This window comes from Staurois parvus, unplaced genomic scaffold (genome assembly GCF_062004578.1).
Source record: "Staurois parvus isolate SC_StPar_1 unplaced genomic scaffold, SC_StPar_1.0 ptg000132l, whole genome shotgun sequence".
NCBI lineage: Eukaryota > Metazoa > Chordata > Amphibia > Anura > Ranidae > Staurois > Staurois parvus.
The window spans coordinates 1,145,171-1,171,435 of NW_028317928.1; the positions used below are offsets into that span (position 1 = coordinate 1,145,171).

The 26,265-nt window shown below is 40.7% G+C and overlaps 1 protein-coding gene across 2 annotated transcripts in view; it reads right to left on the bottom strand.

Moving 5' to 3' along the window:
- Positions 1–2,636: 2,636 nt before the first annotated feature.
- The window catches only part of LOC149466122 (syntaxin-3-like), an 88,316-nt gene continuing 64,687 nt past the window's right edge, over positions 2,637–26,265 (bottom strand). Inside the window, exons 8-11 of one of the 2 annotated variants that reach the window (XM_089672872.1) lie at positions 25,366–25,503; positions 23,276–23,386; positions 7,747–7,825; positions 2,637–2,736 (exon numbers count right to left, since the gene is read on the bottom strand). In XM_089672872.1, the coding sequence (XP_089528998.1) occupies positions 7,748–7,825; positions 23,276–23,386; positions 25,366–25,503 (327 nt within the window). In that variant the 3' untranslated portion in view covers positions 2,637–2,736; position 7,747. Of the gene's footprint in view, positions 2,737–7,746; positions 7,826–12,936; positions 13,399–16,451; positions 16,573–23,275; positions 23,387–24,946; positions 25,058–25,365; positions 25,504–26,265 lie in introns of those variants that run through there. The other variant, XM_089672871.1, reaches the window with a different exon arrangement.

The window sequence follows — 26,265 nt, forward strand, 5'->3', positions numbered from 1 at the left end:
TTCTGCGCTGTGCTCTTGCAGTCATTTTTACAGGACGACCACACCTAGGGAGAGTAGCAACAGTACTAAACTTTCTCCATTTGTAGACAGTCTGTCTTACCGTGGACACATGAACATCAAGGCTTTTGGAGATACTTTTGTAACCCTTTCCAGCTTCATGCAAGTCAACAATTCTTGATCGTAGGTCTTCTGAGAGCTCTTTTCTGCGAGGCATGGTTCACATCAGACAGTGCTTCTTGAAACCAGTAAACCCAAAACAGGCGTGTGTTTTTTAAGGGCAGGACAGCTGTCAGCAACACATCCAATATCATCACACTGATTGGAGTCAAGGTTGGCTCACTCCTGGCTCCAATTAGCTCTGGGAGAAGTCATTAAGCTAGGGCCTCACATACTTTTTCCTCCCTGCACTGTGAATGTTTACACGTTATGTGCAATTAAACCATGGCAACATCTAATGTTTGTGTAGTATTATGTTCAGCAGACTGCGTTCTTCTATTGTTGTGACTTAGATGACGTTCAGAGCACATTTTATGCCCAATTCATGCAAAACACCACGTAATCCCAAGGGGTTCACATACTTTTTCTTGCAACTGTAACGTACCTAGAGTGACAATGGTGGTGCATGGTGGTTGGCCCAGCCATGTTAGGTGGTGCTGGGAGGCAGTCAGCCCTGTTTAATCTCCAACTGGAATTCCTGCAAGAGCAACCCATCCATATTCTCATTATGTCTTAGGACAGTTTGTACATTTTCATTGTAGGAAAAATAAACTGTGTACTTATATAGTTCCAGTGCCACCACTCTGAGTCTATAAACCTAGAGCAAGATATTTCCTCAGGCTTCAAGTCTTCAGTTCTAGGTATACTGACACTGCTTTTGTAATCTCTCCTTCACCCAAGTCACTATGTGCCTTATTGGCTTTAAATGTAGGCATTTGATTGATATAGGAGCAGGGGCAGACTGACCATTTGGAAACTTGGGCACTGCCCGAGGGCCCAGGGTCAGTAGGGGGCCCCATGAGATGCCCCTGGTACCTTTTTCATTGGCTTTTTTAAGTTTGGGCAAGGACACAGGGGCCCCATGATCCCCTATTGCCTGGGGGACCCATGAGTTGTCAGTCCGCCCCTGTATAAGAGTGTAGCAACCCAGGGCAGTTGGCCAGGGGGGTAAAGGCAGTAAGTATAAATCCAGCCCTGGGTACTACAAGGGGTCAAAATCACACATGGAACTGCTAGAGATGACCTGAATCGATCTACACTCGAAAGCTTCAACATGGCTATTATTGTGAACTCATGGAGTTAAACACATCTGCACCCTCGGCAACTGCTAACAGTAGTGCACAAAGGTCCCACATCTTGCAATGCAATGCAGGTACCTCAGCAGCTAGTAGAAGGAGCAGATAAAGCCCCTGCATCTCACAATGCGATGCAAGATTTTCAGTGGTCAGTGGAAGGGACAATTCAAATTTTCATATCCCACAGTGCAGGTATCTCACCAGTCGTTAAAAGATGCAGATTCATTTCCTACATCCCACAATGAAATATTGATGCCCCATTAACTGGTTAAAAGAGCAAATAAAGTTACTGAATTCCACAAAGCAATGTGTGTCCCTCAGCAGCTGGCGTAAGAAACAGAATGTACCTACATTCCTCACAGCCTTAGTGGTGGAAGAAGCCCATAAAGCTTCCTTTTTCCACAATGCAATACAAGTATCACTGTGACGGGAGTGACTTTGAGTGGGGGGCCCATGGAACACAGCCCCCCCTTTGGAGTGGTGAGGAGACCCCTGTCTCTTCGGGGGCGTGGGTCCGAATCCCACTGCTGGCGCCAATGTAACAGAACCGGACCCCGTCTGCACTTGGGTATTTCCGTTAGACTACCTCTTCCGTCTGAACACAGATCCACAGACACCACCACTGACCATACAAGATGGGACAGCACCAGACTTGTATTAAAACAGGAAATGGACTGCTTTATTTTAACATAGCTACAAGATATATACACAAGGCGGGGAAATACACCCAGTAACTGGAGTAACACTCAGCAGGCCGTCCCATCAGGGGGAAGGGCTGCCGGAAACACCCCCCCACCAAGCCAGTACAAACCCATACATCCCATAATAGTTTGCACCCAAGCAAGACACACAATAGAACAATGGGATGCAGCCGCATGGCAGTGAACAATGAACACCCCCCCACCCCAATATTAGAACATTCCAACCTGTACTCCTAACAGGCACAGGGTGATTTACACATAATAGGGATATGGGGTGCTGAGACAGGGGTCTCCCCACCTCGCCAAAAGGCGGCTGTGTTCTATGGGCCCCCCACCCAAAGTCACCCCAGTCACAATCACAGCCCCATGTTTTGGCTGGTGAGGCTGAAGGAGAAGAACATGATAAAGCGTCGGGGGACACAGATAATTTGATTATTGTAGTTGAGGGCAACCAGGTTTGGGGCTTCTCCAGGTGCCCCAAAATGTTTTTAGTTACTGTATATTGTGCAGTACCTGGCTTAGACTGTTACAAATTTGATTTTTAAATGGAAAGTAACCAGACTGTAAACCTTGTAAGCCCAAGTTCTTTTGATGTGTGAGAAAGTCGAAACCCCTTCACTCAAAATAACACAGAAGACACAGATGCTTTGACAAACTTTTTATTGAAGCCACCCAGCAGACACAATTGTCCATTTACATCCAGTATCTTCTTTATTCTTGTAGACATGATTTTTAAGTGTGGTCTGTGGCATAAAAGAAAAAGAAACAAAAATAAAATAGAATGCAAGGTCTTCATCAACCAGTCAGGGTTCTCGTTTACATTTTAATATGGTAAAGTAACGGGTTTCAACATAAACTAGCAAATAATGAATTTCTAGGCATTCTCATTATTTAGGTCCTGATGACAATATGGCTTTTGTCTTCATAGCAGCCATAGCTGAAGCTCTGCTTTCACTATACAGAAGAAAATAACAGGTTTCTTTTAAAGTCTTGTCCACCAGCAGCACATACTGGCCTTTCCTCCACTCCCCTAGGGCTCTGTAAAGAGCAAAGAATATTTGGCACTTCCAGGTATGAATGAACATGTAACATACCTAATGTGACAATGGTGGATGGTGGTTTGCTTTACATTATCTTTTATTATTTTTATTTTTTTTTTATAATTTTTATTCAAGTTTGTCATATTACAGAAAACCAAAAGAAAAATAACAGAGAAAAATTTGTAGAAAAAGTAAAATCAAATGAAACTTAAACATGGCAAATGTGCGTTACAAATAGACTATTATTAAAGTTTAGGTCAATCACATCGGAAAACGCCACTCATGAGGATAAGCATCTAAAGATAGGATTATCTTGCTACAAAAGGAGGCGTGGATGAATTACCGTCATCAGAAAGCTTTATCACGTAAGCCAATACCAAGTAATAAAAAAATAAAAAAGTTTTAAAATTAATGAGAAAAGAGGAAAAAAATATATAGGGAAAACCCCCTATTGAAACAACATCCAAATAACAATAGGAAGGTACATGGTGTCATTTAAGCAGTTTAGTGGATCTTAATGTTACAAAATCCTTTAAGATTGTGTCAATTGAAAATGTCTTTGTTGGATTTTTAATCTGCCCAAAGAGTTGGACCGACTCAATTTTGTGTACCATTCAGTATAGAGAAATGATGACATCAACGGAGATCTTTCTTGATCAGAGAATGAGTGTTCCCTAAATCTTTGCCAACACTTAAAAATATGTTTGAGGTCAAGGCTTCAACTGTTGTGTCCAGCTTTTCGATATACATCAAGCATTTCAATTCCTTTTTCACCATCGTTACCTTTGGAGCATTCGGTGATGTCCAAGATTTCAAAATACTTCTACGAGCAGTTAACATACATAAAGATGGCCATGTCATTGTTGAACTTCATGTCAAAGATATTCGTGAAGATGTTAAAGATTGGGAAGAAGGGTTGAAATACCCGAACAGACACATCATGGGGTCCTTTTCGATTTGTATGCCTGAAATGGTGTGGATATAGTTCAACGTTTACGTCCAGAAAGAAGAACTCTTGTTACAACTCCACAGTCTATGCAGCAGAGTGGGTCATAAAGTACCACACCAGGAACAGGTTGATAATGATGGGTCTGATTTATCGGCTATGAAGGGCATTGTATGCCCTATGTAATATTTTAAATTTTGTCTCCCTCCAGTTTTCGCTAATTATCAAACTGCGAGAGCTGGTAATTTTAATTTAGAAAAAAATCTCAAAAAATTAAGTATCTTTTTTCCCTAATCGATATACAACTGTCACATAACCCAGCGCTTGCCCAGCTTGTCTGCAGGGAAACAGTGGTAGGAGGAGCTTCTAGTCCTCTGCTGTTGGTCACATGTTCAAAAGAAAAAAAATAGCCTTTGGAATACAGAGGAAATATAAATAATACCAATAAACTGTTTTAAATTGTCATACAAATATTTGAAACCAAATCTTTATTTTTTGACAGTGGAATGGGCAGATTTCTGCCAGTCACATGCTTTTGTCATTCCCCTCCAGTCTGTGTCTTAGAATAACAGGGAGCTTAAGCCTACATCAATCAAGATGTAATATTCCATCCCAATTGTGTTTAGCTGGTTAGTGGGCATAGAGGAGGAGGGAGGGAGTGGGCTATCATTTACCACTGTATATACACCCACATGTGTGACTCTATAGTCACATGGTCTGCTCAGATGTGATAGGGAGGAAATGCTCAGGATATAAAAATGCTGAAAACTGAGCATGTGCACTAGCTGTCAACAATTCTCTGCAAAATCCCCAACAGCAGTGGGGACATGGACAGAAGGGGGAGACAGAGAACAGCAGGATCAACCAGTTTATTTAGTAGAATATAGAAAAATTCCATAGTGAGTGAGAATTCCATAGTGACTGAGTGAATATGAACAGAATGTAATACAGCATTTATTGATAATGTGGGTTTAATGAAACTAAACCAGTTACTTTGCCCTGAAAATGCTGGTTCGCATGAGTATTCTGTCACACCCAACTAATTTTCAAGAAACTATTGTGATGAGAAACAAATGAGCTGCCATTGTTGTGTTTCTGAAAACCCATTGCTTTTTAAATATTCTAAGACACTGACTCAATACAAGTACTCAAGTCAGGAATCTTGACTGTTCTATGAATTAATTGGATACATACTAATTCAGAGGAATGACTCAAAGTATCGAGGTCACTGGATAAGCAATCCAGAATTTTTAGAAGGTGGTCACTGGTCAATACGAATAACCTGTTTGGGTCTCCTGTTTGAGGTTTCAAGGGCAGCTGGCACAAGTAATACCTTAGTTCTTTAGTTTTGAGGTCCTCTGATCGCACACATTGAACCAAGGTTTAGGTGTTAGCTGTGACTGAAAGTTTGCTACCATGCCAATTTTCTGTCCCATAAACCAAGGAGGAAGCTATTGGCACCAGAGGTGATCTTATTGGAATTGCGGGAAGTTTCAAAATAGATTCTTTTGAAAGTTCAACCTTCCACCCACTAATACTCACCTTTGTCCCCATTCTCTGTTCCTCTGTCAGAGCTCTGGGTAAAATCCCGGCCATGAGCTTGATGTTTTTTTTTTCGTTTTTTTACAGCTTCCAGTCGGCTGTTCAGTAAAGGTGATCTATGTGGTTCTACAGCCAATGGATCACATGTATGATAGTGATAACAGCTAGCTAGGTTCCAAACAATCCACCACCCATAGCCCCCACAACCACCTGGCCAGGTTTATTTATTTTCCTCATCAACATAGGGACAAGCGGCTTTTCCAGGGGTCCCCCTTGGCAAGCTTACCTCCCCTATGTCGAAGGGAACGCATGTGGCTGGTATGTTTCAGGAGAGTGGAGAGCACACCCATCCCTTCTCATTGCATGCTTTATATAGAGGGTATGTTCTATAGAGATTTGGGCTTATATACTGAAGATGTGATGGTTTAAGTGTTCATAAATCTTTGGCAATTCACTACAGCCTCGGTTATCAACTACTAGGGGACATGTTTACTGAAAAATGGTCCAATTAAGGTATTCAGCAACAATATCGGCTTAGGCGGTTATTGAATTCATTGTGTTAAATGTGCAATAGATATTGTATGGGCTTTAATGACAAAAGGATTTTGATACAATTTTGACACTACCTCATATAATAATGGCAGAAGACTGCCCTTGGTGCCGGAAAAGGCAAACTATAAATACAAGTGATCTGCTTAACATAAAACCCATGTTAACCAATTGAGCCATCATACATTCAATAAGTTCTCGTGCATTACCGTGATAAGAAATGTATTATAAAATTACAAATACATACTCACAAACCAAAAAGGTCATAAAAAAACAGGGACAAGGAGTCAAAGATGCCAGTCATGGACAGCAGTCATGGACCGAGTCACCATAACTTTTATCCAGAAACTTTTCTTTTAGGATTTGGCTTTCATAGTCATCCACTAGGGTGCAAGTGAAATCCATCTAGGATGATGATGGCTCTTTCATAAATGTAGGAGTTACCTGCTGTGGGCTTGAAATGGGTTTTGGATACTATATGTGATTCTGGTCCAACTCAAAGTTCCAGATCCAAAACAATTAGACTGAAGTCATCTACCACATGTGTAAACTCAATGTCAGATGGATTGGATTAACAATGTTGGATGAATTAATTCAGCGTGGTCAAGGGACAATCCCAAATGATCAAGATGTTGTCTATGTAGCGAGCGTAGAGGACCAGGTTTGCCTCAAGAGGGTTATGGTTCCAAATGTGATGTTTCTCCCAAAAACCCATGATTCTGCCCTTTTTTTTTTTGTACGGAGGGGGAGTGGCTGGGGTCTCATTATCACTTGGTCTCACATATAAGAACCATGCTTCTGCATTGTGTTTTATCTATTGCTCTGATGGAGTTCAACTCCCGAAACACGTTAGCACTTTTACCCGAGGACCTCTGCTGTCCACGACTGGCGTCTCTTGACTCTTTGTCTCTGTTTTTATGACCTTTTTGGTTTGCGAGTATGCATTTGTAATTTTATAATAAATTTCTTATCACGGTAATGCATGAGGAGAGTGCACCCTGTTTTGCTCTTTTTTGCAAGTAAAAAGATTCCCCGGCCTATCAAGGGTGGCACCTCAGCAAGTGCGAGATTCCATATTCTCAGTGCAGCAAGAAGATTTGAGCGCTGGTTTTTGGTTTCTGTTGGATGCAATAAGTTCCAATGATGTTTTGCTCTACAATAAGTTTTCAGCCCTGCAATGACAACGCTGTCAGTCCTTCAAGTGGGGGCCTTCAACAGTCAAGTATGGGGACAGAGGCGGGTTGGATGATGCTGAATGTCATACTGCTCAGAGATGAGGCAGGTTATTGTACATAGAGGATCTTTAAGTGCTCACTGTGAGGGACTCACTGCATTTGTAGACATTTTTGTTTAAAGCAGAGGAGCCAGAGCAATTGTAGAATATTTAAGGCTAGAATTTAACACAAATTTCCTCTTGGAGAAGACGTATGGTGAATGGCAGTGAGTTATTAAACTTTCCAATGGGTGTTGGTGAATAAATGCCCTTAAAAGGTCTACAATTCATGCAATAAAAACAAATGTTCTCTCAAAATAAAACAGTTTATTCTATGTGTGTTTAAATCATTGCAATAAAAGATAAATTATTATGTACATTCTTTCACATAAATATATTATGACCTAACAATACAGTTCCCAGTTTTTTCTATTACCTCCCATGAGTGCTATAAGGTTCTTACCTTAGGCAAAGATTCCTCCGATCGTGGATGCTATGATAATTATAAGGATTATACAGCAGATCAGAATCATTATCTTCTTCTGCAGCGTGCCAAAAAGTCAGAAGAGAGGGGACCTTTTAGTGAGCAATAAAAAAGGGCTTTTGATTAAAAAAAAAAAAAAAAAAAAGAGGGAAATTGTGGGAGAGTTGTATGATTTGGGCATGGCTAAATTGATAATTTCCTTATTCTGTAAGTTTGAAAAACACCTACAAATTACAAAAAAGGATAGCATCAACCTAAATGTCTATTCCAGTTCTGGGTGGTTGACGGCAAGCTGATTTGCATACTAGCTTGCACATCTCAACGGTTAGTTATCTCTCTAGAGTTCCTAATTCTGGGCCAGGAAGCCACACATCACAACGATGGTGTCACACTCCATTATTAAATTCTCCAAAATGCAAAACAGAGTCATACCTTTGTAAGGGCTTGGGTAAAGGGAACAGGAATTCAAATTACTGCATAGAAATCCCATTACTGAAACCTTTGAGAAGGCATTAAGTTTTTCACTTCACAGATGCATCCATAATGGAAAACTTAATTTTGGGTAAAGTTGTCCTAATGATTTAAAGTGGACCTAAAAACACAAACAATAATAGTTTCCCTGGCCTGGATAAATAAAGAGTAACAGTGCTTGCCAAGTAACAAAAGGCCAACCAGGGTTTTATGGAACCCTGGGATATCTCCAGAGGTTACTAGGGGTTCCTTGCGATGTGGCTAATTGCTTCTGATTGCACCTGCATAGTTCCAGGATCAACGCCACTTGGCAAAGCCAGCAGCATGACACCGATCACCCTTTTTAGCTGTTTGTAAGAGTTGGATTTCTGACCATAAATGTAAGGGTTTTAATTTTCCTACCAGCACCAGTGTATGAGGCATTTTTACCATTGCCCCTAGATGAGTTGATTTCAGTAAGGTTTCCCCCTGAGATCTGAAAATTGTTTTATGGGTTCCTTTGGGGTACAAATGTTGAGAAAGGCTGGTCTAGACATTCGGGCATGTGATCTCTATTGAAGGAATGGGGGGGGGGGGGGGGAAATCTGCTCATAGATCTTTATCTTAGTTACTTTTATATATTTGTACAGGTTATGCTATGTATCCCACAAAATAAAAAAAAAAAAAAAAAAAAAAAAAAAAACCTTATTGAAAGTGAAGGAATGGGAGGTAATCCAATTTGAACTCTGGTCCTTCAATAGTGATCATGTGACCACATTGGTTGGCTTTGGGTCATGTAACAGCACTGCTCTGAACTCAAGCAGCATTTTCTTCAAGAAATGCAAGCATTTAAACAAACACTTTCATTACTCTTGATCTATCTAGTGCAGCAAGGCTGAAGGCAAGGCTCTAGGTTAACACTTTAAAGATGTTCATGCTGTAAAGGCTTACATTGCCAGTAGATTTAATATATACCTGATCATTTCACCGCCATGCCTTACATTCTCCATTATACAATTTGCTCTCTTATCTGTTGTGCCCACTGAGAAATGTTAACATTTTCTTGGCTGCCCTGACATACAGCTTGTTACAAAATGATCAACCTAGCATTGCCCTCATCATACTTAGAGACGATATCTATTTGGCTATGGAAGCAGAAAATCTACCTAAATGCTCTCCACCTGCTGATTGGTAGGGGTCTCCCACATAATAAGTCTGAATCTTTAGTGCCAAATGTATTGTCCTTGGAAAGCCAATGCAGGAGAAAACAGCCACAGCCTGACCTTGTAAATCCAAGATCCAAGAAGAACCAATGACAGGAATTCTGAGCATGAAGCCCTTCCAGTCAGCAGATGGGTGTCATATAGGTCCATCTTGGATATGGGATATATCTTTAAAGCAGACCTACACTTAAATGATAACAAAGCTACGGTGGGTGTCTTTGCAAAGACAGATCAGTAAAGTGCAAAAGAGGAGCTAAAATAGTTATGCTTCCTATTGAAATGTTACTCCATGCTCTCTCCAGTGATAGTCATAGGAGACCAAAAGCATGGGTGGTCTGCTGAAGGAGAGCATTGCCTGAATCAAAATTCTGATTCTCTCCTTTGGTACAGATAAGATGATCATCTGCTTTTACCAGAGGATACATTTTCTTCATCATAAGTATTTTGGCTCTTTTATTACTGTTTTCCAACCCATCAAGACATCACACAGTGCCAAGATAACATTAAATGATAGGTCCATTTAGGTCAATTTATGTGTCTCTTAAAAAGTCAAGCAAGGAAACAGAGGGGTCCTTCATTAGCTTCAGGTTGGTTTATATTACACTATTAACAAATATACAAAAGAGCAGATTGGGACTACGGACAATCAACATGTATGGAGAAGCCACATATATTCTCTCCTTTTCCTGTAGATAAAAATAAAAAGCAGCTTGTGTTGCCATTAACCAGATACTCTGTACACAGTACTTCCCTGAGTCTGAACATCAATAGGTTTATGGCACTTTCTATGTAGCTGTAACCGTTCCCATCTCCTCCTAAATCACATTTCCAACAAAGGAGTCCAGCTAGTTGTCTACAGAAGATAAAAACCTACAAGGCTGAATAAGGTCACGTTTACAAGATCATCCTGGTAATAACACCAGGGCAGGGGTGGACTGACCATTCAAGCACTCGGCACTGACCAAGGGCCTGGGGTCAGTAGGGGGCCCCAAGAGATGCCCCTGGTACCTTTCATTGGCTTTTTTGTGTGTGGCCGAGAACACAGGGCCCCATGATCCCCTATTGCCTGGCGGCCCCATGAGTTGTCAGTCCACCCCTGCACCAGGGGTAATTGATCCAGGGAATATCCCACTGCCTCCTGGGTGGTCAGGAAGAATATTTTTTTCTCCGTCTGGACATATTGAATCATGCCTTCTCTGGATTTTTTGCTCTGGATCAACTGTGGGTAGATGATTCTGTATATGGAGGTTTTCTATTTTTTTTCTGTTCGTTGAACTAGATGGACTTTTTTGGTGCTTTTTTCCCAACCTGACCAACTATGCAACTACATAACAAGAGTGATCTCATGCAAAAACCTAACCAAGAATTATTCAGCACAAAAATGCCAATAATGAATTTTCTGACAACTAAACATACCCATACAGTGACTGGAAGTTTCACATTAAAAAAACCAGTTAATCTAGTCCATTTCCCCTTTTGACCCGAGATAAAAACAGGGAGGTATTCACAACATTGGCTATGAAAATGCACAAACAAGTCAAACCTCAAATACAGGTTGGACCAGTATGAAGTAGCAGCCACTCTAGTTATGTATGTAAAAGTTCTCACACCAGGATATGATGAGACTGTTTCAACTAGTAACGTACTATTGTGCATCTACAAACTTTAACAGTAGGTATGAAATTTTAGGTTTTTGGACCATTACGGGTTATGCAAAATCTAGCACCAAATCTCCGTAAAAAGGTCATCCAAAAACTACTGGCGTATAGCACACACAAAATGTAAAATGGAAGTATCAGGTAACCAAAAAAAAAAAATCAATGCACTACTAATACTTTCTAACTATAACTGCACCTGCACTAAAAATATTACATTTTGCTAAATTTACCTTAAAACATAACCACGCATAAGTTTTGGATAGAGCAGGTAATGAAAATAAACTTTTGTCTGTCTATTGGGGAGACTTCCTCGTACTTCCCACACCAGAGATGTTAGAGGAAGGATAAAGTCCTGTTAAACGTTTTTTAAAAATCTCACCAGAACAGGTATTCCCATTGGAAAATTTACACAATGTTCTTGTTGGAAACAATGGCCAAGAGAAAAAAAAAAAAAAAAAAGGAGGGAGAATATTGACAGCAAGGACATAGACAGCAATAAAAGGCAGACATGGGTTCCAACCCTTCTCTACTCAATTAAAAAAAAAAATTTTTGGCTTTATATGCATTATAAAAACATTTGCAGCCTTGTAATCTATGAATTCTTCTCTCAACTGACAAAAAAAACTTTCAACTTTCTATATAATAACATAACCAAAAGGGAAAGGATGGGTGTTTTTCCAATTAAGCTATCAGAAAGATCGTTCTCATTATCCAACCTGAATCCGAAATATGGCAGCTGGAATTTGACCACTATGGTCAACGGCAAGCCTTTGGTTTAATGAAGCCAATGGTTTAATGGAAATGAGATCTGTTGTGTGCTTGGTCAAAGAATAATGCCAAAAGTAAAACCGATAAATGAATTGGGTGTAAAAAAATAACAGCTGCCCAAATTGCTCATAGCAACCAGATTCTGTTGGTCAGTTTTCCGGTGCAGGTTAAAAAATGAAAAGCGCACTCTGATCAACACCAACAGTGAAGGAAGGCCAGTTTTCCATAACATAAGCTGTTGTCTTCCTATTTAGTAAGGTCTCAAGGCATTTGGTTTGCTGTATTCTCAATGGAAAATGACATTTGATTGGCTACTATTGGTTTCCACCCTTTTCACAACAGCTATATTGTCTGCTTATTAAACCTTGAGATCCAGCCAATTAGGTATTTATATCTCCCATCTTCCCATATTTGGCATGACAGATATAATTTTTTTTTCTTTGTTAAAGAGTAGCTCAGAAGAAAGAGTCCCATTTACGAATATTATAATTGGGGGTCCTCCTGCGCTGCTATAAAAGTCTATACGGGAGCAGCTAGCATCCAAACATCCCCTCAAGATGGATATAAACAATATTGACACTATGATTCAGCGCTAAATATACAGCTGGCTGGTGGATATAACCCCCCCTATATATTGGATAATAGTAAGTAACATATAAACCATACAATACAATTTTCTATATATGGTGTTAGATCTAATCGGATCTGATTCAGTGATACACAAGTGATAATCAGTGCAGAGTAAGAGGTTCTATAGAACCTGTATAGGTGGTATAAATTTCCTTCCCGTCTAGGGATTGATTATAGCAGAAATGAACGTGATTACCACCACAGTGAATCCCTATACAGGGTTAAAAACTAGGGATTCACTGCGGTTGTAATCACATTCATTTCTGCTATAATCAATCCCTAGACGGGAAGGAAATTTATACCACCTATACAGGTTCTATAGAACCTCTTACTCTGCACTGATTATCACTTGTGTATCACGGAATCAGTTCCGATTAGATCTAACACCACAGATAGAAAATTGTATCGTATGGTTTATATGTTACTTACTATTATCCAATATATAGGGTGGTTATATCCACCAGCCAGCTGTATATTTAGCGCTGCATCATAGCATCTACGAATATGGCTGGAGAGGTCTGGTAAGGAATGGGGATGAGGTGGAGACCAAGTTTTGGTTTTGGTGGAGGTCTAGATTTGAAGATGGCGTTCGTACTCAAGATCATTCTACAAACATAAGTCTTTTTCTTCATCTTATTTACATTTAAAAGTCTTTAAAAATAGCACACTTCAGTCTCGTCCCTTCTTGTGCTTTTACATTGTAACAGGATTGTGTTGAAGAGTAGGTAGTGCACACAGTCAGGAAGAGAATGCGGGACCAAAGTTCCAGGGCAGCCATATTGGGTGAGGTCTTCGGGAAGCAAAAGCTAGGTTCTTTTATAGGAAAAGTTGGGCGACAGAACAGGGGAAGGCTGGAGGAGGCAGAAGGGATCTGGATAAGGCATCATGGATGGAGTGTTATGCTGGAGAACAGATAAAGGGAATAATTACAAGACAGTTATATCCAATTATCAATCACAAAATAACCTACCCTACTTTGTTGAATCATTGCCTAAGTAGCACTATTACTTTCTCACTGGGGATTCAACTAAACTGAGCATGCCTAAATAAGATCACCACCACCACACAACTGACTTACCAGTATCCATGCTGGCAGTGAGATGGCCCATCCAACACACAGAGCTCACTAGCCATTTTTCACACCCAAAGTTCATGTGCATTTATCCCTTCTTTAACATGCCCTTGGTGGCCAGTCCCCAGCATCTACTGTCAGGTCCATAAATATTGGGACATCGACACAATTCTAACAGTTTTGGCTCTATACACCACCACAATGGATTTGAAATGAAACGAACAACATGTGCTTTAACTGCAGACTGTCAGCTTTAATTTGAGGGTATTTACATCCAAATCAGGTGAACGGTGTAGCAATTACAACAGTTTGCATATGTGCCTCCCACTTGTTAAGGGACCAAAAGTAATGGGACAGAATAATAATCATAAATCAAACTTTCACTTTTTAATACTTGGTTGCAAATCCTTTGCAGTCAATTACAGCCTGAAGTCTGGAACGCATAGACATCACCAGATGCTGGGTTTCATCCCTGGTGATGCTCTGTCAGGCCTCTACTGCAACTGTCTTCAGTTCCTGCTTGTTCTTGGGGCATTTTCCCTTCAGTTTTGTCTTCAGCAAGTGAAATGCATGCTCAATCAGATTCAGGTCAGGTGATTGACTTGGCCATTGCATAACATTCCACTTCTTTCCCTTAAAAAACTGTTTGGTTGCTTTTGCAGTATGCTTTGGGTCATTGTCCATCTGCACTGTGAAGCGGCGTCCAATGAGTTGTGAAGCATTTGGCTAAATATGAGCAGATAATATTGCCGGAAACACTTCAGAATTCATCCGGCTGCTTTTGTCAGCAGTCACATCATCAATAAATACAAGAGAACCAGTTCCATTGGCAGCCATACATGCCCACGCCATGACACTACCACCACCATGTTTCACTGATGAGGTGGTATGCTTAGGATCATGAGCAGTTCCTTTCCTTCTCCATACTCTTCTCTTCCCATCACTCTGGTACAAGTTGATCTTGGTCTCATCTGTCCATAGGATGTTGTTCCAGGACTGTGAAGGCTTTTTTAGATGTCGTTTGGCAAACTCTAATCTGGCCTTCCTGTTTATGAGGCTCACCAATGGTTTATATCTTGTGGTGAACCCTCTGTATTCACTCTGGTGAAGTCTTCTCTTGATTGTTGACTGACACACATACACCTACCTCCTGGAGAGTGTTCTTGATCTGGCCAACTGTTGTGAAGGGCGTTTTCTTCACCAGGGAAAGAATTCTTTGGTCATCCACCACAGTTGTTTTCCGTGGTCTTCCGGGTCTTTTGGTGTTGCTGAGCTCACCGGTGCGTTCCTTCTTTTTAACAATGTTCCAAACAGTTGTTTTGGCCACGCCTAATGTTTTTGCTATCTCTCTGATGAGTTTGTTTTGTTTTTTCAGCCTAATGATGGCTTGCTTCACTGATAGTGACAGCTCCTTGGATCTCATCTAGAAAGTTGACAGCAACAGATTCCAAATGCAAATATCACACTTGAAATGAACTCTGGACCTTTTATCTGCTCATTGTAATTGGGATAATGAGGGAATGACACACACCTGGCCATGGAACAGCTGAGAAGCCAATTGTCCCATTACTTTTGGTCCCTTGACAAGTGGAAGGCACATATGCAAACTGTTGTAATTCCTACACCGTTCACCTGATTTGGATGTAAATACCCTCAAATTAAAGCTGACAGTCTGCAGTTAAAGCACATCTAGTTTGTTTCATTTCAAATCCATTGTGGTGGTGTATAGAGCCAAAAATGTTAGAATTGTGTCAATGTCCCAATATTTATGGACCTGACTGTATATGGGCGGCACAGTGGCTTAGTGGTTAGCACTTCTGCCTTGCAGTACATGGGTTCGATTCCCGACCATGGCGCCTCCTGAATGGAGTTTGCATGCTCTCCCTGTGTTCGTATGGGTTTCCTCTGGGTACTCCGGTTCCTCCCACACTCCAAAAGACATGCTGGTAGGTTAATTGGTTTCTGTCTAAAAATTGTCCTAGTTTCATCCCTGGCCAAGCGGGATCTAATGGTAGGGGTTGGGGAAAGACCTGGCAACCTACCCTGTAAAATAATTGCTAAGTGAATTCATGGAAGAAGTCGCTTGCGAGTGACGGTCCATGCAATCACCAAGGGTCGGATACGACTGAATGGATAGAGATGTAGATATACATATATATATATATATATATATATATATATATATATATATATATATATATATATATATATATATATATATATATATATATATATATATATATATATCCTGACCTTTGACCTGGACCCAAACACTAACCCTGGCACTAAGCTAGATCGCACCTTGGTCTAGGTTTTGTTTCTCGTTTTGTTTTTTATTATTTATGTATATATCTTTTTTTTTTTTTTCACTAAATTATTTTTTCTCTCTGCAAAGAGAGATAGAGATACAATGCATCTCTCTCCTCCATTCACAGAGGGGAAAAAAAAAAACAACAAATGGGGTGGGCTTCACAGTGACTGATCACTGCAATAGCCATTCAGGGGCTATAACAGCGATCATGTGACCTGGAATCGGGAGTCCCGGGTGACGATCATTAGAACGGGGCCCAAGGCTCTCAGTGACACCCCGGTCTTTGTGCTGGGAGCTCGCTGCGCGGTGGCTGTGCAAACTGTTGGTGCTATATAAACCCTGTATTATAATAATTATTATTATTATACAGGATTTATATAGCACCAACAGTTTGCTCAGCGCTTTACAATATAAAGGGAGACAATACAGCAACAATACAGTTCAATACAAGAGGGAAAGGAGGGCCCTGATCCTCGGAGCTTACAATCTATACAATCTATTACAATCTGACAATAATTATTGTGGGCCTTGCAATCAAAAAGTGTTTTATATGTTAAATATTTACTACTTACATGTGTGTATTCCCGGCACAGCACGGTGCCAGCCTCAGCGTTTTAGTCCCACGGATAAGCCGATGATCAGTGCCACAATTGCTAGCAGGATAATTACCACCACAATAATTATGATCATTTTCTAGGAAAGGGAAGGGAACATCAAGGAGAACGATCAACCACAAGGAGCAATTGTAGGAAACAGTCACGTCTTTGTCTTTCACATGTCACTTATCAGTCCAAAGCAAGCATGTCGTGCCTGAAAAAATACAACCTAAACAACACGGGGGATTATATTGCTGACACAAGCCATAGAAGAGGAAGGTGATCGAGAAGGGAAGAAATGGAACAGAATTTACTCTGTGAAAGGATTTATGTCGGAGTGGAGAATACCTTTAAAGTGAACCTTTTCCATAAAAACTATACCATCAGGTTTGTTCCATCAAAATGTTCTCTTCTACTAAGGCTAAGCCGAATAACCAGCACCGTTACTAAGTCCATTCTGACTGCTTGCCAAGTCAGGAGCTTAACCCTCATCTCCATTTCCAATTCATGCACAGAGCAGTGACACGCGACTGTCACTAGACGTACAGACGTGTCATTAATGTATTCTCTGAGATCCACAAGTTGCCTTCGCTTCTCTGCGCAAGAGGCAAGATGGCAGCTTCCAACAGGGACATAACCAGAGACAGACTGGAGCAGAGATTTTGTTCTTAGTTGATAAGATGAATAGTTTCTGTAAACATTGGTAAATTAATGCTATAGGCCCCTTTCACACGAGTGGACCGACAGGGACCGTTTTTCAGGTGGACCCGACCGGTTCATCCATAGACTTCTATAGACAATAGTCCGCTGATACCCGCTGGCATCCGATCCTGCATGCCAAAAACAGATGGATTTGGATCAGTTCTCATCCATCCAGTGGATTGGATGACAATCGAGTGGAAATGGACAGACGGTCCGTTTCCATCTGACTGTCCCATTAAAAATCAGCAAGCAGTGTCTGTGTCCACTCAGCTGAGCAGGCGAATGAAGGGTCTCTGCCCACTCTGCTGCTGCAGAGATCAGCAGGATAGATATATATATATATATATATATTACATACACAGTCAGGTCCATAAATATTGGGACATTGACACAATTCTAACATTTGTGGCTCTATACACCACCACAATGGATTTGAAATTAAACGAACAAGATGTGCTTTAACTGCAGACTGTCAGCTTTAATTTGAGGGTATTTACATCCAAATCAGGTGAACGGTGTAGGAATTACAACAGTTTGCATATGTGCCTCCCACTTGTTAAGAGACCAAAAGTAATGGGGCTTCTCAGCTGTTCCATGGCCAGGTGTGTGTTATTCCCTCATTATCCCAATTACAATGAGCAGATAAAAGGTCCAGAGTTCATTTCAAGTGTGCTATTTGCATTTGGAAACTGTTGCTATCAACTCTCAAGATAAGATCCAAAGAGCTGTCACTATCAGTGAAGCAAGCCATCATTAGGCTGAAAAAACAAAACAAACCCATCATAGAGATAGCAAAAACATTAGGCGTGGCCAATACAACTGTTTGGAACATTCTTAAAAAGAAGGAACGCACCGGTGAGCTCAGCAACACCAAAAGACCCGGAAGACCACAGAAAACAACTGTGGTGGATGACCGAAGAATTCTTTCCCTGGTGAAGAAAACACCCTTCACAACAGTTGGCCAGATCAAGAACACTCTCCAGGAGGTAGGTGTATGTGTGTCAAAGTCAACAATCAAGAGAAGACTTAATCAGAGTGAATACAGAGGGTTCACCACAAGATATAAACCATTGGTGAGCCTCATAAACAGGAAGGCCAGATTAGAGTTTGCCAAACAATATCTAAAAAAACCTTCACAGTTCCGGAACAACATCCTATGGACAGATGAGACCAAGATCAACTTGTACCAGAGTGATGGGAAGAGAAGAGTATGGAGAAGGAAAGGAACTGCTCATGATCCTAAGCATACCACCTCATCAGTGAAGCATGGTTGTGGTAGTGTCATGGCGTGGGCATGTATGGCTGCCAATGGAACTGGTTCTCTTGTATTTATTGATGTGACTGCTGACAAAAGCAGCAGGATGAATTCTGAAGTGTTTCGGGCAATATTATATTATCTGCTCATATTCAGCCAAATGCTTCAGAACTCATTGGACGCCGCTTCACAGTGCAGATGGAGAATGACCCAAAGCATACTGCAAAAGCAACCAAACAGTTTTTTAAGGGAAAGAAGTGGAATGTTATGCAATGGCCAAGTCAATCACCTGACCTGAATCCGATTGAGTATGCATTTCACTTGCTGAAGACAAAACTGAAGGGAAAATGCCCCAAGAACAAGCAGGAACTGAAGACAGTTGCAGTAGAGGCCTGGCAGAGCATCACCAGGGATGAAACCCAGCGCCTGGTGATGTCTATGCGTTCCAGACTTCAGGCTGTAATTGACTGCAAAGGATTTGCAACCAAGTATTAAATAGTGAAAGTTTGATTTATGATTATTATTCTGTCCCATTACTTTTGGTCCCTTAACAAGTGAGAGGCACATATGCAAACTGTTGTAATTTCTACACCGTTCACCTGATTTGGATGTAAATACCCTCAAATTAAAGCTGACAGTCTGCAGTTAAAGCACATCTTGTTTGTTTCATTTCAAATCCATTGTGGTGGTGTATAGAGCCAAAAATGTAAGAATTGTGTCGATGTCCCAATATTTATGGACCCGACTGTATGTATGTGTATATATATATATATATATATATATATATATATATATATATATATATATATACACACACACACACATACACACACACACAAATACACACACACACGCACACAAATACATACATGTATACACACACACACACATATATACATACAGCACAAAATATTCCGATACCCCACCCCATTTGGATACAATCACAGAGGACAGAGGAGTTCAACAAGAAGGGACCACCATAGTGCAGTATGTTCACACCAAGGGCTTTGTATATGTTAATGTACTTACAATAAAAAGACAATCAAAATCATATAACAAACGAGGAGCATCACCGGATTCCACCAGCATGCACATCCCGTGTTGTGCCCCTATCCCCCAAAGACGCCATTTACAGTGAAACGCGTTAGGGCAGGGCCAAATGCATGACGATATTATGCATGCTGGCGGAATCTGGTGATGCTCATCGTTTGTTATATGCTTTTATTTGTCTTTTTTGTTGAAGCTGTCCTTTTTACTATTAAATATATTTGAAGAATTTTGGGGGTTGCTCCTATCTGTCATTCGTTTTCAATTTTTGCGGCCTTTGTTTCCTTTTTGCATATCCTGTTAAATTCATATTTAGGCATCTAGCATATTATTGTCCGTACACACATCTGTCCATCTGTACACATACATACTCTTCTAGGTTTAATATATATATACAGTCATGGCCGAAATTGTTGGCACCCTTGATATTTTTCCTGAAAATCAAGTATTTCACACAAAAAAGGTATTGCATTAACACATGTTTTGCTATACACATGTTTATTCCCTTTGTATGTATTGGAACAAATATAAAACAGAGGCAGAAAAGCAAATATGACATAATGTCACACAAAACCCCAAAAATGGGCTGGACAAAAGTATTGGCACCCTTAACTTAATATTTGGTTGCACACCCTTTGGAAAACATAACTGAAATCAGTCGCTTCCTATAACCATCAATAAGCTTCTGACACCTCTCACCCGGAATTTTGGACCACTCTTCCTTTGCAAACAGCTCCAGGTCTCTCTTATTGGAAGGACACCTTTTCCCAACAGCAATTTTAAGATCTCTCCACAGGTGTTCAATGGGATTTAGATCTGGGCTCATTGCTGGCCACTTCAGAACTCTCCAGCGCTTCTTTGCCATCCATTTCTGAGTGCTTTTTGACGTATGTTTGGGGTCATTGTCCTGCTGGAAGACCCAGGATCTTGGACGCAAACCCAGCTTTCTGACACTGGGCCCTACAGTGCGACCCAAAATCCTTTGGTAATCCTCAGATTTCATGATGCCTTGCACACAGTCAAGGCACCCAGTGCCAGAGGCAGCAAAACAACCCCAAAACATCATTGAACCTCCACCATATTTTACCGTAGGTACTGTGTTTTGTTCTTTGTAGGCCTCATTCCGTTTTCGGTAAACAGTAGAATGATGTGCTTTACCGAAAAGCTCTATCTTGGTCTCATCTGTCCACAAGACGTTTTCCCAGAAGGCTTTTGGCTTACTCAAGTACATTTTGGCAAACTGTAGTCTTGCTTTTTTATGTCTCTGTGTCAGCAGTGGGGTCCTCCTGGGTCTCCTGCCATAGCGTTTCATTTCATTTAAATGTCGACGGATAGTTCGCGCTGACACTGATGCTCCCTGAGCCTGCAGGACAGCTTGAATGTCTTTGGAACATGTTTGGGGCTGCTTATCCACCATCCGGACTATTCTGCGTTGCAATCTTTCATCAATTTTCCTCATCCGTCCACGACCAGGGAGATTAGCTACAGTGCCATGGGTTGCAAACTTCTTGATAATGTTGCGCACTGTGGACAAAGGCAAATCTAGTTCTCTGGAGATGGACTTGTAACCTTGAGATTGTTGATATTTTGCCACAATTTTGGTTCTCAGGTCCTCAGACAGTTCTCGTCTCCTCTTTCTGTTGTCCATGCTTAGTGTGGCACAGACAGACACACAATGCAAAGGTTAAGTGAACGTCTCTCCTTTTTATCTGCTTTCAGGTGTGATTTCTATATTGCCCACACCTGTTACTTGCCCCAGGTGAGTTTACAGGAGCATCACATGCTTGTAACATTCTTATTTATCCGCAGTTGTGAAAGGGTGCCAATACTTTTGTCCAGCCCATTTTTGGAGGTTTGTGTGACATTATGTCGAATTTGCTTTCTTTCCTCCCTTTTTTTGTTTTGTCCCAATACACACAAAGGGAATAAACATGTGTATAGCAAAACATGTGTTAATGCAATACGTTTCGTGAGAAATACATGATTTCCTGGAGAAATATCAAGGGTACCAACAATTTCGGCCATGACTGTATCTACAGAACCAACCACCAAAAATGTTATGATAGAACCTTTCATCTAACCTCTGACCTATTGCATTTGTTACTTTGAAAAAACAGTATTAATGGTTCATTCAGACGGGCACTGAGACCATTTGTGGATTGAACAATGTTTTTTTGCATATTAGTTCTTCCTGGTCCACATAACCGGGGGTGTAGTCTTTGCCTATGTACTTGGTACAACGTGACCCTCTTTCCTATCGAAGAAAGTTGGGGGGTATGAAGACATATGATATTAATTTCAAGTACAAGTCCTCCTTAGAAAATCATTTTTAAATGGCTATAACCGTGGCCTGATATCTAACTGACATTCCATCCGACTTTCATTTCCCGGAATGCCTTTGGTCTGCACAAAGTCAAGGCAGAGCCAGTAAGCTAAAAATCCCTTGTCCTTGCGCACATAAAATGTGGAGAGATATGAAGGACAAGAGAAGAAGGAGGTAAACCATAAAGGATGCACAATATAGAGCTACTTCTGGTCTTATTTATGAAAACTGGAGTAAAGGAAAAACGACAGACTGACCACAATGACCAATTTGGCCCACCTTCCATAACCCTCAGCACTTCATGGTCACATCGATATACATTAAAGTGAAAATTTGCCATTATTGTAATCAAAAAGCATTAATCACCTCCAGTCTCCTGCTGTGCTTTTTTCCCCACAACAAGGTGCCCATAATCTTCCAGGATAAATAATGTCCAGTGCCTCTAACCTGGTAGCCTAGGAACATACTGGGAATGCAGGGTGTCATGGACCACTCAGCCCTGTACAGCTCAATGATGCAGAGAGCAGTTCTGACATTATTATGGCAGTAATGCCATTCTCTGGATCATTGGGGATCTCTTACTTCAGCTCTTAAGAGGACCCTACTGGCCTGAAGACATCTGCAAATGTTGGGGGGGGGGGGGGGGGGGTACACTAGGGGAAAGCAGGGGAGGAGTTCAAAGCCTGCAGTTAGGCTTTAAAGTGCAATACCAGCTAATTTGTTTTAATTGTTGTAGATTGAGTAGGGATGAGTTTAGATCCATTTCAAGTTTTTTATTGTCATCGGTGTCTCTGATAGGAAGTTTCAGGCTGACCACACATGGGTGATTTCTGCTACAGTGATCACCAGCAATTCCTACACATAGGGAACAATAAAGTGTAGCATTTGTGTGATTGATTGCTACTACAGTGATTACAGGGTAATTATAGTTGATGACTGCTATAGCAAAAATCACCGATGTGCAGCCCTGCCCTTACTTTTTGACCCATTGATCACTGTCTTGTAAGAGCACATGTTCCAAAAACAGGGACACACACCACAATAAAAACCTGATAAAGGTTCTATCTTTTTCCACTCTATCCAAAAGACCTTTTAAAGACCTTCAATGGTCTCCTAAAGGGTTGGAACCACCTCAGAAGCCCAGTTTCATCTGCTTGCTCCTGTGTGACTCCAGGCCACACAGAATTCAACATTTTTATGCTCCAGTTCAGAAAGTTACCACTAGATTCTGATTTGTTGTTTTTGACCACACCCTCTCATTTTCCTTCCTCCATTTTTTATAAATGAGCCCAGTCACATCTATGTGAACTCTAAATCTAAAAAATCAACGTAAGGTAACCAAAAGCAGTTGCATCTAAATCAATGCACTACCAGCACAGCATAACTATATGCAGGGATCTGGTTGCTATTTGGGGTACATCAAGGGTGCCAAGCCTCAAGTTACTACTGAGCAATCTAAGTGGTTCTTCTCACCCTCCGGGCCTCACTCTGGTATTTTACAGCTTTCTTTGTATCGGCCACAGCTCGTTCGACAAAACCTACTGACTCGTCCATGTTATTTTCTATACGGTCTATAAGAGAACCCTTAAGAAAGAAAGAGGTATAGAAAAAAGAAAAGACAGGGATGGGGGACAAATAGCAGAAGGAAGCCAAGACACAAGTATGGGAATGGGTTAAGGGATGTATGTTGTTGAAGGATTGCAAGAAAAAAGGATTGTGGTAAGTGTAAAAGAAGAGTGAGAGAAAGGACATGGCAGAAGATAATATACGAGAAGAAAAGAGAGAAGAGGCGGGAAGAGAGAGAGGCGGGAAGAGAATAAGGCAAATCAAAATGAGAAGAGAAGAGAATGAGGCGAGAAAAGGAGATGAGAAGAGAAAAGAGAAGAAATAATATAGCTCAAAGAAAATCAAAGCACAGAAGGCCATGAAGAATTAGGAATAGAAAGTTTGAAAATGAAGTATGTTTAGCGTTTTGAAGATGACAAGTTTGGGCCATTACAGAAGGAAGAACAAACAACACGAGACAGAAGAGTTAGGTTCAAGCACATTGACCCATAGCAGGATATTAAATGTAAAGAAAATGAAGTTGGAGTAGGTTTGAAGAAAATCAGAAAAGAGAGAATGGTAGATAAAACATCGGGAAAGGAAGGTTGGGTTTTGAGAGTAAGGTAGACATTTTGAGCAAAAGCATAGGAAAACACAACATAGGAAGTAGAGGAAAAATGTTGGTAAAGAAATGATTAAACATAAGAGTATTAAAGCCAGGATGAAAAAGTTGAGAACAGTAGAAAGATAGTGAAAGTACATGGTGGGGAGAACGTGATGAGGATGAGATCAACGTTTGTGGAGTAGCATAGGTAAACCCATGGTAGAAACCAGAGAGGTTTAAATGACGTATTTAGAGTTTTGGAGACGACAAGTTTGGGCCATTATAGAAAGGGGAAACATACAGCATGAGACAGAAGAGTTCAAGCACATCGACCCATGGCAGAATATTAAATGTAAAGTAAAATGATGAAGTTGACGCATGTTTTAAGAAAATTAAAAAAGAAAAACGGTAGATAAAACATTGGAAAAGCAAGGTTGGGTTTTGAAAGTTGAGATTTAGGTAGACGTTTTGAGCAAAAGCATAGGAAAACACAAAGTAGGAAGTAGAGAAAATGGGTTGGTAAAGACATGAGTATTAAACATAACAGTATTAAAACCAGGATGAAAAAAAAAAAAAAAAAAAGTGGAAAGATAGTAAAAGAGCATGGTGGACAAAATGAAATGAGAAGGAGATCAACGTTTGAGAAGAAGCATAGGTAAACCCGTGGTAGAAACCAGAAAGGTTTAAATGGAGGAAAGGGAAGAGTAAAATAAAACAGCGCAAAAGGAACAAAAGCATAGAGCACACCAAGCAAGACACACAGTAAGAAATGTTCATGGCAGAAGTAAAAATTAAAAGATGGGAATTGTACAAGAAGTAAGCAGGACATAATGCGAGATTAGAAAAAAAAAAAAAAAAAAAACACATTTGATATTGCAGTGTCATATCATAGAACTGTGTCCAGTCATTTGTAGCCCTCAACGGCATCCTTATACCAGATTTTATATCTAAAGTCGGTCAGTTGCATTATTGTCTATTGGTCTTCCCACCCTCACCTTGCGCGCTTTGCTCTGGTATTTCACAGCTTTGGTTGTCTCTTCTCGAGCTTTCTCTACATGTTCCACTGACTTCATGACATTGATCTCTATGTTATCAGTCACCTCCCCCTGTGGTGGGTACAAAAGATGGGTTAGTACACCTGGACAAACAGAAGGGATTTCAGATGAAGGCAAAAGTCCCAGAGAGGAGATTATAGTTACCTTAACTAGGTCGCGCCTCAGTCTCCAAGCAAAGCATTAAAGACAGAAAATGGGACACAACTGAGAAATCAAATGGCTTTTATAGAGGCCACGTTAGGGTGATTTAAGATCAACATAAAACAGTTTATATAGTACTCCTAATCTCCTATTTCAAGGCCCTGTTGTGTCATTTATTTAGTGGTCTTCACCAACCCCATATTGTCCATGATGGTTACCTGGTTCTCAACCAGCATGGCGATATCCATGAACATGTCATGGAGCTCCTTCAGACTGCTTTCTAGCCGTACGATGTCCCGATGACGAGATTCAATTTCACTCAGAGCTTGGCGTGAAATCTGCGAGTCATTAATTATCTACAGGAAAGATTAACAGATGTGATTAGGCTACAGATACCAGATCGTTCTGGTAGCTAGTTAGGTCTAAGGTGTACATCTTCTTTATCGCTATGTCCTACACTAAATGGTGAAATGTTTGTGGACACCTACAGTCACACCTTATATGAGCTTGTTCCACATCCCATTCCAAAAGCATGGCCATAAATATGAAGTTGATCTTCCCACCCTTTCTTCCATTCTCCTGGAAAGGCTCTCCATAGGAATGTGCAGTGAATCTGGGGGAATTTGTGCTCATTTAGTCAAAAGAACATTTGTGAGGTTAGATACTCACATTGAATGAGACAACTATTGTTTTGCTGAATAAACCAGTGAAGTCTGTTTATAAGAGTATGATTATTTACCCCCTTTTAATTCCTCCTTTAACCTGGCTTGCAATCATCCAAAAGATGCTCAATTGGGTTGAGTTCAGGGCTCTGTGCAAGCAGTAATAATAGCAATCATTGCAAACAGCTGAACTTATGGATTAGGATTGTTGGTGTGATGGCTAGGTGTCCACATAGTGCATCTCCGGTACACCAGTGAAAGGCTCCTCTAAAAACAGTTATTTTGTATTCACTGATCAGCTATAACATTATGATGACACACCTAATATTGAGTAGGTCCCCCTTTTCTTGCCAAAACAGTCCTGACCCCAATGCGGCATGGACTCCACTAGACCACTAAAAGCTACGCTGTGGTATTTGACACCAAGTGGTCAGCAGCATATCCTTTAAGTCCTGT